Source organism: Heterocephalus glaber, unplaced genomic scaffold (genome assembly GCF_053883595.1).
Source record: "Heterocephalus glaber isolate CG9 unplaced genomic scaffold, H.glaber_assembly_v1.0 deba00001805, whole genome shotgun sequence".
Lineage (NCBI taxonomy): Eukaryota > Metazoa > Chordata > Mammalia > Rodentia > Bathyergidae > Heterocephalus > Heterocephalus glaber.
This window is the reverse complement of record NW_028258480.1, coordinates 193344-204892: the sequence shown is the minus strand read 5'-3', so window position 1 is coordinate 204892 and position 11549 is coordinate 193344. Positions and strand designations below refer to the sequence as shown.

At 35.5% G+C, this 11549-nt stretch overlaps 1 protein-coding gene across 1 annotated transcript; it reads left to right on the top strand.

The window, feature by feature from the left end:
- Positions 1-219: 219 nt before the first annotated feature.
- LOC101714908 (olfactory receptor 8H1-like) lies at positions 220-1158 on the top strand. The gene has a single exon (XM_004875234.1). It carries the CDS (start codon positions 220-222, stop codon positions 1156-1158), a length of 939 nt encoding a protein of 312 aa, XP_004875291.1.
- The last annotated feature ends 10391 nt before the right edge of the window (positions 1159-11549 follow it).

The window sequence follows — 11549 nt, the reverse complement described above, 5'->3', positions numbered from 1 at the left end:
AACAGGATGTAACCCTTTAATACATTAGAAACAATGATCATTCATTTTATGCCCATTTCTATACATTGTGATTGTATTTTTTCACTTTTTCAAAATGGTTTTCATCAATTTCTAGGAATACAATGAAAAATACTGAGCCATTCACTTAAACAAAAATATTTTTAGAGACAGGGTAATTTTTAAGATTTATTATTCAAAGGATAAGTGCACCAAAACACCATGGTTAGATGGAACACCACCAGTGTGCCTGGCTTCATCCTCATGGGGCTGACGGACTCTTCAGGGACACAGCTGGTCCTCTCCATGCTCTTTCTCCTGATTTACCTGATCACGGTGCTGGGGAATATGGGGATATTACTGATCATTCGCCTGGATCCCCAGCTTCACACCCCCATGTACTTTTTTCTCACTCACCTGTCATTTCTCGACCTCAGCTATTCAAGTGTCTTCACGCCTAAAACCTTACAGGACTTACTGACTTCCACCAAGAGCATCTCCTTCCTGGGCTGCTTTACCCAGATGTACTTTTTTATAGTCTTTGGTGCTGCTGAATGTTTCCTTCTTTCCTGGATGGCCTATGATCGCTATGTAGCTATCTGCCAGCCTCTACACTATCCAATAATTATGTCCACAAGACTGTGCTGTGCCCTCCTTGCTAGCTCCTATGTTATTGGCTTTGTGGATGCCACTGTGAATGTGCTTTGCATAAGCCAACTGCCCTTCTGTAACTCTAATGTCATCCAGCACTTTTTCTGTGACACATCCCCAATTCTAGCCCTGTCCTGCGCTGACACTTATGAGATTGAAATTATTATATTCATTTGTGCTGGGTCTATTTTAGTACTGTCCCTTATCACCATATCTGGATCTTATGTGTCCATCCTCTCCACTATCCTGAAAATTAATTCCACTGCTGGAAAGAAAAAAACCTTCTCCACCTGTGCTTCCCATCTTATGGGAGTCACCATATTTTACAGCACTGTGATCTTTACACATCTAAAACCAAAGACTTCCTACTCCTTAGGAAAGGATCAGGTGGCTTCTGTGTTTTACACGATTGTGATCCCCATGCTGAACCCTCTCATTTACAGTCTCAGAAACAAAGAAGTGAAAAAGGCTGTTTTCAGGATCGTGCAGAAGAGTGCGGGTTCTAGATAATTAAAATACCCCAGATGCTAGGTATTTACAGTTTTCCACTTGTCTTTTTTATCTTCTAAGAAATTCTTCAGTCTCATTCTAAAAATAAAATTAAAGCTTCTTATTTTCCCCTTTTCAGCTGCTCTTTACTTTACAAACATGAATTTGGACAGTTTTAGACATGGATACTTAATAATTCATATTATTATCTGGCATTATAAATTACTTGTTAAATCTAAGATGTAAAAAAATCTGTAATGTGAAGTAAAATTTTCATGCAAAAAGAGAAAATTTTTGTACATTTAAATATTATATCATTGTAATATTTCTGCTTACCCCAATTTTAGAGACTTTCATAATGAAAAAGGACTTCATTTTTCATATGTCATTCTGTTTATATTGATTATCAGCTATGATGTTTGGGTTAATTGATTTTAAGTCAAGATTACTACATTTAGATTCTAGATCTGGTGCTTCTCTATCATTTGACAAACGCTAATTCACTGAAACAATAACTTTCAGTATGCCCACCTGCATGATATATAATAATTCCATGCCCCTCTCATCAGTAGATGGAAATAAAACTTTTAGGACAATAAAATAAGTGCTAGCCATTATCACCACAAGCCTTGCATTCCTATAATACGTTCACATAATAAACACTACATATTTCTGAATAGTGCACATTTATATTTTACAAATATGTTTTATTCAATTTAATTCAGAAGCTAACCTACTGCTAAAAAAATATTGAGTAGCAGTTCCCACTGAAGGATTAGGTAATATATTGAAGTAGACTTAAATTCTAGGAAAGTAATATTTCTTAATGTTGAAGACAATTTGGAGAATGAAGATTATATATTAAAGATAAATACCATATGGATTGTTGCTTGTTTCATGCATGTTTTTCTAAATTGGTGGATATTAATAAAAGCCTATATAAATTTAACACAATTCCTGTCATTTCTAGTGTAATTTTGGCACTTTCTTCATTCTTACCTTGAGTTGCTTAGATCACAGGTGCAGAGGGTGTGGGGTCAAAACCATGAGGACTACTCTTTGCCTTTACTGCACCAGGAAGTGCTGTGGTCAGACTCAGAAAGAAATCAAAACTTGCACTCATCTAGGAAAGAACTGAAATGAGAAAAGAAGTAATGGATTGGAAACATCTAGGAAAGCTCTAAAGAGTATAACGCAAAAGAATGTGGAAAAAACACACCTGGATTTAAGAGCCCCAAGGCCAACAATGTATTACCAGCCTGATGCTGCCTGCAAAGGCCAGGAATTGAAAACAAAGCCAGAGAAACTGCAACTGTGCTTTACCAGACATAAAGAGATTTTACAAAAGAAATCAACTTAAAAATTTTAGCTAATTGATAACTATCTTTGTTTCAATTTCAGTTGATGTTTAGTTGGTGTGCTTAAAACATTTCTTGTGCATTGAAAATTCTTGACTTGTAATTATAGGGTTAACTTGCTCTTTTCTGTTCTTCCTTGCTGAAGAACTCAAGGTTACTGCTGTTCTACTGGCAGCCTGTCAAATTTTAAAATGTAATGACCTGAGAACAAAAAAAGGGGACACTTTAAAATTTCAACAGCTGAAGTCAAATTTGTTGTAGAAGGTTTATAGTAAGACCATGAGAAAATATTGAGAAGGCTATAAAAAAAGAGATATACTTTTAATATGAAAATTTTATATGTTTGTCTTGTTAGAAGGATAAAGAATGATATATAAGACCAAAAGGCCTAGGTATGTCAAGAAAGTGCACAGTAATGATTTATCAAGAAAATTTGTATGTTCCCTTGTTGGTTTCAAGATTGTTATAAAAGATTTGCTTTTACAGGCATAAAGTTTTCATTTTTAACAGTTCTACAAGAGAACTCTGTTAATTGACTTACAAAAAGTTTGAATAGTATTATTTATAATTATGAACCTAAAAATTACAAAAGGATATTATAATTCAATTAGGCTAAATATATTTGAGTACACTCTCATTTTATAAATTGTCTTATATTTTTGTTTATCCAATCATACTTCTGTTCTGTTTGAACTCAACAAATTTTTTTTTGCCTTTAAAATTTTTTTGAAAAAAGATTTTTACCTATAATTTAAATTGCCTTATAGATAAAGGTTATTTAAATTAAAGGCATGCTCCCCCCTCCCGGTTGATAACAGATTAAAAAACTGTAATACATATTATTGTCTAAATATAATCACTCCAAAACTTTAATTTGTTACAAGTAATGTAACAATCTGGTTTTTATAGGCTACTAAATAAGCTTTGTCAAGGTAATTAAATGGAGACCCTTGCATTTGAGAGGCTGCTAAACAGAACTCCCCTTGTTGAACAAAGCAGGACCCACATGGAAATATTTTCCAAACTTTTCTCACTAGGGGGACCTCAACAGTTTCCACACTCTTACAAATGACTGACCCTGATAGTTTTCATAGCCTTATAAGAGACTTACATCCATGAATATTGCTTAAATATGTTATTGTAATATGTTTACATTGGTTGTCATCAAAAGGTTAAATTCTAAATATGTTATTGTGATATGTTTACACTTGTAATCTTTAAATGATTAAATTTTCTGTGAGAAAAACAACAAGGTTTTATTGAAGAAATGCTTTTTGTACCAAACTAAATTAAGGGGCAATAAATTTCATACATATAATTGTGATATTATTGTTAAATTTCTGTTGTACTAAATGTATTCATCCTTTCTGACTATACAGATTTTTCTAATATATTGTTTATGATAATGACCTCCTTTTGATTCAAGTGTTTGACTTTTTCTTACATTCCACCTACTTATCATAATAGCTGCATTTATAAGCTGATGAATTTTCTTTAGATGGCATCCCATCAAAAGATTACAATTTAGTTAAGAGGGTTTTTTCATTTTCAGAGGAGAATGAGTGCATTTAACAATGGCTATTTTATATTAAGATGGACATTTAATGGTGTTACAAAGATAATGTCATCATGATTGTCATGCTAAAATATTATGTGTGGCTCTTGATTTGAAGCTTTTTTTCTGTTAACATTTTACAGGACCTTAACTACTACTTAACTACAGGACCTATCAACCATGATTGATAAAAAATGTCTTCCAACTATACTTTATATTTCAAAGTTCTTGATATTCATATAAAATTATAATAATTAAATTCACTATTCCCATTCCAATGCTAATGTTATTGATCTTCTCTTCTGGGAGTTCAACAACTAAAGTTTAGAGGCTAGAACTAGAAAGAACTGGCTAAGAAGGCAGCCAATATTTTGGCCCTGGCCCTTCAAGGTATACAAACAACCCACGACATGAAGAACATTTTCTGCAAGATCCTGGAATTTTGGTAAGTCACCCAACCTAGTGAGAAGGGAGATTGTAGGATACCAAAAAGATAAGAAAAAAATAGTGTGCCAAAGGAGTGTTACTTATAGTAAAAAAATCTCTTATGCTTTCACAGAAAGCAACATGGTCAAGCAAGGCCATGACACATCCTGATGGCTGACACTGACAGAAGCTGAGGGTTCAAAGTAATCCCTGTGGAGACTTAATTGGCCTTGATAAACAGCAAGTGATTAATTTTAATTAATACAGGTCTCACCTTAACTTGGTCTTACACATCCTGTAGAATAGAAAACTATAATCTAAAGATATATATATATATATATATATATATATATATATATAGTCAAGACCATAGTAATAAAGTTGTATATAAATAGGGGCTCCAATTGCTGACCTCCTGGCAGTTTCCAACTACACTAGTGACTCATCCCTGTTATGGGTCAATAGACAAAACTGGTAAAATTTATAGACCTCAACCTGAGTTTTTAAAATTTAGCTAAAATTATTTTTTCAATTATTAAATTTTCAATGTTTTTACAGCTACAATTAAAAAATATTATGACAAAATATCAAACCAATGGCTGGTTTGAGTGCAGTGGTGTTTACAACTAATTGATCACAACCATTTACAGATAATCTTCATTAATGAAAGGGTCTAAGAGGCAGCAGGTTACAGTCATTATTTTAGTCCTCTAAAAGCAGTTTTTAAACATGGCTGTTTCCCTACCTGCTTTTCATTTCAGTACTTATACTTTGATATTGTGCTCAAATTTTTCAAACAATTTTGTTTATTCTTGCCTATAGGCTGCCAAACTGCAAGTGATTATATAGAAAAAGTCAACAACAAAATGTGCTAGATTTTTCACCAAAATCCACCAGATTGACTTTATAAGGAGTTTACAATTGCAACATGATTTTTGTTTAAAACCTATTAAATTAGCTCCCTGAGAAGAGCCCCTAATTTAGATGGTCCCTACATCGACCCTTCCCAGCTTGAAGCAGTTGGATTGAAACTATGCCCTTTTCCCCCTAACCTCAGTTGGAGATGCTCTTTATTTAAAAAGTTACTGTAGACACCTAAGTCAGTTAGACACATTGTAAGTGCTTGTGTCAGAGGTCCATTAGATAACTCACAGGGACCAGCCACTGTTGGGAGTGCTCAGCTTTCCCTAAAAGCATAATTACATAAACAAAAGGGGGGGTACAGCTATCTCCACAAACTGAATTAGATCTTGTTTCTTTCATTGAAAATTTTTCAAATCCACTTATGGAAAATAAATATATACAATGATAAATCTATAGACACATCCTAGACACTACTGTTGTCAAAGGATATTCTAAATAAAAGATAAATGGCTCAATATAATTCATAACATAGGGGTTAGGGTATGCTTATTTTTCAACAGAAAATTAAAAGATGCTATGGACATCATCATCCCAGAATGTATTACCATAAACCAATTTGATGGATTTGCTGCAAGCTGCACAATGCGGCAGCCCTGCCGAAAGCCACAAAGATGACATCAGAGTGACTCCCTTCACCTGCTACAGTTCCGGGAACTACAAAGTTCACCCAACCAGATGCAGTTGCCTTTCTCAAACATAAAAGGGGGATATGGCATGGGCTAAGCCTGCAGATGGGCCTTCACCTCCTCCCTACTCCCCTTTCTCCACCATAGACTGTAGACCATAAATGGCACAGCCCCAGGAGACACTTACATTATGTATCCTTCTGCCTTATTCCCTTTCTGTCCAAACTCCAATCAAGAGACAAGCACACTACATTAAACCTGGGCCACATAGCACTATTTACCCAGCCTTCTCTTCCTGTTTGTCTTTCACTATACATAAAGAGCACACTGGACGCCAGGCAACCATTAGCTCCTGACAGGCTCTGGCTCCACCTGGTTCCAGCATTCAAGCATAATCTTGGTGTTTTTATTTTTCTTCATCTCCCACCACCCTCCCCAGTTTTAGACCCTATGCAATGTGGGTCAAGGCAGAGTTTAGTTTAGTGCATGGTGAGAGATATAGGTGTAGTTTTAATCTTTGGCAAGTTGAAACCCAATTTTTCCAGCACCATTTATTAAAGAGGCTATCTTTCCTCCAGTGAGGATGTTTAGCTCCTTTGTCAAATATGAGGTGGCTGAGAGAGTTTGAAGTTGTTTCTGCATATTCTAACAATTTTAACTGATCCTTGGGTCTGTTTCTTTTCCAGTCCCATGCTGTTTTATCACATTAGCTTTGTAGTATAGTTTCAAGATTGGAATTGTGATACCCCCTACCTTGTCTTTGTTGCCTAGAATTGCTTTTGCTATTCTAGGTCTCTTCTTGTTTGAAATAAATTTTTGGATGGTTTTCTCAAGGTATATGAAATATGCTGTTGGGATTTCAGTTGGGACTTCATTGAATCTATATAGCAGTTTTGGAAATATGGCCATTTTCACTATATTGGTTCTTCCTACCCAAGAACAAGGGATGTCTTTCCATTTTCTGATATCCTCTTCAAACTCTTTATTTCAGAGTGCTATTGTTTTCAGAGTAGAGTTATTTGATTTCTTTCATTAGGTTGATTCCTGGGTATTTCATTTTTTTGGACGCTATTGTGAAGGGAGCTGTTTCTCCAGTTCTTCTTTCAGTGAGTCTCTTTCGTGTACAGGAAAGCTATTGATTCTTGTGTTTTGACCTTGCATCTAGCTACTCTACTGAATGTGGTTATTAAGTCTAGAAGACTTTTGGTGGAGTTCTTCAGGTCTTCTATGTAGAGTATCATGTCATCTGTAAATAATGACAATTTGACTTCTTCATTTCCTATCTTCATTCCTTTTATTTCTTTCTCTTTTCTAAGTGCTGTGACTGTTTCCAAAACTATGTTGAACAGGAGTAGTGATAACGGAAATACTTGTCTTGTTACTGATTTCAGTGTGAAGGATGTTATTTTTGACCATTTAGCATGATATCTGCTGTTGGCTTTTCATAGATGGCTTTTATCATGTTGAGATAAAGACCTTTTATTCTAATTTTTTGTAGGGTTTTTATCATGAATTCATGTTGGATTTTGTTCAATGCTTTTTCTGAATCAATTGAGATGATCATATGGTTTTTGTACTTGCAGTATTAATATAATATAGTATTTTATTTATTGATTTACATGTGTTGAACTATCCCTTTAACCCTATGATGAATCCCACTTGCTCAGGTTGTATGATCTTCTTGATGATCTTCTGCATTCTGTTTGCCAGTATCTTATTGAGGATTTTTGTATCTATGTTTATTAGTGAGATTGGCCTATAGTTCTCTTTTGCAGTTGGGCCTTTGTCTCCATTTGGGGATCAAGGTGATGCTTGCTTTCAGGAATGAATTTGGGAGTATTGATTCCCTTTCAATTTCACTGAAATGTTTAAACAGTAGCGTCAATAGTTCTCTAAATGTCCGTTAGACTTCATCAGTGAAGCCATCAAGATTGGGTATTTCTTCATTGGTAAGGTTTTAATTAAGTTTTCAATTTTGTTGATTGATATTGCATTGTTTAGAAATTTTAGGTCTTCTTTGTTCAACTTCATTAATTCTTATGTATCTAGAAATCTCTCCATTTATTTTATCTTATTGGCATATAGGTTCTCAAAGTAGGTATTGGCGATCCTCTGGATTTCTGCTGGGTCCATTGTAATCTCACCCTTTTCATTCCTGATTGCATGGATTTGAGTCCTTTCTTTCTCTTTTGTGATAAAGTTGGCTAAGGGTTTGTCAATTTTGTTTATTCTTTTGAAGAACCAACTGTTTGCTTTATTAATTTTTTATATCATTCACTTAGTTTCCACTGTGTTAATTTCTGCTCTGATCTTTATAATTTCCTCCCTTCTATGAGCTTTGGGTTTGTCTTGCTCTTCTTTTTCTAGAAGTTTGAGGTTCATCATCAGGTTGTTAAATTGAGCTCATTCTGTTTTTCTTATATGAGTATGCACTATGATGAATTTCCCACCTAAGACGGCCTTCATTGTGTGCCACAGATTCTGATAAGTTGTATTTGCATTGTCATATAATTGTAGACAATGTGTGATTTCTTCTTTAATTTAATTTTCTCTGTGATCCATTGATTATTCAGAAGTGTGTTGTTCAATTTCCATGTGTTTATGTAATTGTTGTGGTTTCTTGGGCTATTGATCTCCAATTTCATTGCACTATAATCTGATATTACACTGGGGATAACTTCAATTCCTTTGCACTTATTTAAACATGTTCTATGAACTAGTATATCATCTATTTTAGAGACCAACCAGTGTGCATCTGAAAAGAATGTGTATTGTGATTTTGTGTGGTGGAACACTGTAAATATCTGTTAAATGCACTTGTTCAAGAGTTTGATTGAGTTCTAGTATTTCATTTTGATTTTTTTGTCTAGTTGATTTATTTATTTGTGACAGTGGGGTGTTGAGATCCCCCACTATTACTGTATCAGTGCTTATTTGATTGTTCATGTCCATTAGCATTTTTCTTATATAGTTGGGTGCACTAGTATTTTGTACATATATATTTATGATTTCATGTCTTCCTCTTGGATTTTTTTCCATAACAATGTTGTACTGTCATTCTCTGTCTCTCTTAATTAATTTTGGTTTGAAATCCATTTGATCTGCAAATAGAGTAGTAACCCCTGCTTTAATTTGGATTCCAGTCCCGTGGAGTATTGTTTTCCACCCTTTAACTTTTGGTCTATGAGTTTCTTTTTTAATTAAGTGTGTTTCTTGTATGCAGCATATTGTTGGACTTTGTTTCTTGACCCATTCACCCACTCTGTTTCTTTTGCTTGCTGAATTGAGTCCATTAACATTGATGGTTATTACTGATATATATTGACTTTTAATTGTCATGACATTTTCTTTTTGTTGGATTCTTCCCCATTGCATTTCATTTCTTGTCTTGTTAATGGATTCATTCTGCTGGGCTTCCTGGGGTTGTGATCCTCATTGTCTTCTCCTAGGATATTATTTAAAATTTTTTGGAGAGATGGTTTTGCATTCATGAAGTTTCTCAGGTGTTCTTTGTCATGAAAGTATCTTATTTCTTCATCATTTTTGAAGATGGTTTTGCAGGGTACATCAATCTTGGTTGGAGGATGTTTTCTTTTAGGGCTTGAAATACTTCACTCCAGGCTCTTCTTGCCACAAATGTTTGTGTTGAGAAGTCTGCTGTGACTGTGATGTAAAAACTAATTTTGTTGGGCCAGAGATTTAGCTCGGTGGTTCTGGTGCCTGCCGTGCAAGCGCAAGGTTCCAAGTTTGATCCCTGGTACAAAAAAAAAAAAAAATACTTTTTTTTAATACATTGTTTGGGGATCTTCTCTCATTACATGAATACCTTAATAATTTCATGTATTAATGTTCTCTTTCTCCCCTCCAGTTGTTTTTAAAATCTATAGTTTTACCTTATTTTCATTTATGTATATTTTTATGATTTAGAAAATATATTGTATCAGTTTTTAGTCCATCAGTTTTTGTTGAAAGAATGTATGACTTTTTAGACAGCATTTAAATTAAAGAAATTCTTTAACTTTTAATGTAATTAAAGTTAAATCACTTTGTTTATTACACAGTGAGGAAAGGATTTATATTGTTATTACGTGAGCAAAATATCATTTAGTGCACTATTGATCCATCTATTGGTAGCTTTCAGCATAACCAGGGCAGTACATAGACAATGGACATCCAAGCATCTAGGAGAGAGGCCTGGGAATTGAGGCATTGGAGCCATGGTCAGTTGAGACCTGCCCACAGATTATGCAGATACCATGTTTTTCTCTCACTCTCACTCCACAAGCAGAGGGGATGAGTGCAGCTGTGGTCCAGGCTCCCCAAGGGGAAACCTGGCAGAGCACAGAGGTCACCATAGATGGTGGAGCTCAGCTCCAGACTGCAAGAAATGGATTCTCCCACCTGGACAGAGGCTGAGAGGAGAAACAAGCAAAGACAATGTGATTTCCATGTTGCTCCTTCTATTAAGCCTTGTCCCACATTAGAATTCTGCTGGAAATACTGGTCTTCAAAACAAATGCCCCCACAAGAGGCAGAATCACTGTGTGTGTGTGTGCATAAATGTGTAAGAATTAAAGTTATCACTTCTGTTGCTATATGTTTTTACCTTGTTTTGTTAAGATGTCTCATAGCTAGGTTTATTTTATGTGCTTTTCTGGCATTTTGTCAGATACACATAGCCCAGTTTTGTAATTGGGTTCAAAACTCCCTACAATTTTTCTCACTTTCCAATTATATTACCTTCCCTTCTCTATTCTATTCCTTCTCTTCTCATTCTCTCATGTAAGGATACATGTCTGTAGGGAGGGAGAGAATGGGAGAAGGGCTGCATTAAGCTTTATTAGAGAAATTAGTAGGAAATCTTACTCAAAGTGTCTTTGCCCTCTGTAGTTAGAGTCAGTGGCTAATCCTGAGGTGAAATGTCACAACTTTCCTAGAGAAATTTCTTAGAATGGACTGAAAAGACAAAGGTAGAGAAGGAGAGAGAAAGGAGACCTAGAAATGCACCAGATAGCACAATGAGAATAAGAATTTACAGGTAAGGTTGGAAAGCTCTCTAAGGAAGAGACTGATCAGAGAAGGTTCTGACAGGCAAAGGAGGAAGCCAGAGAAGGAGAGCCCACACTTTCAGTAAAATGTACAGGGGACAGAGACAGGGCAGATACCTAAAGTAAGAGAAAACAGTCCTTTAGTTTATACAATACAAACACATATATATTCCCTCTAGGGTCACTGTGTTACCACAAGAGGTACACACACAGCCCTTCATGAACTCTAAAAGCTCCCCTGCTAGCCCACATCTTCTTATACATCACACAGGGCAGGAAGGAGTAAAACAAAGCCTCCCACAAGGAGCCTGCAGGTAGGCCAGGGTGCCTGGCTCAGGATCCTGGGACCTGAGATCCAGTCAAAGACAGGGTAGGAGACACAGTCTTCCCTGTCCAGGTGCTGTGGCCTGGGAGGGAGGGTCCCTACCCTAATTAAAGAGGCCCAGGGACAGAGGCCTGCACCTGTCCATCTTTA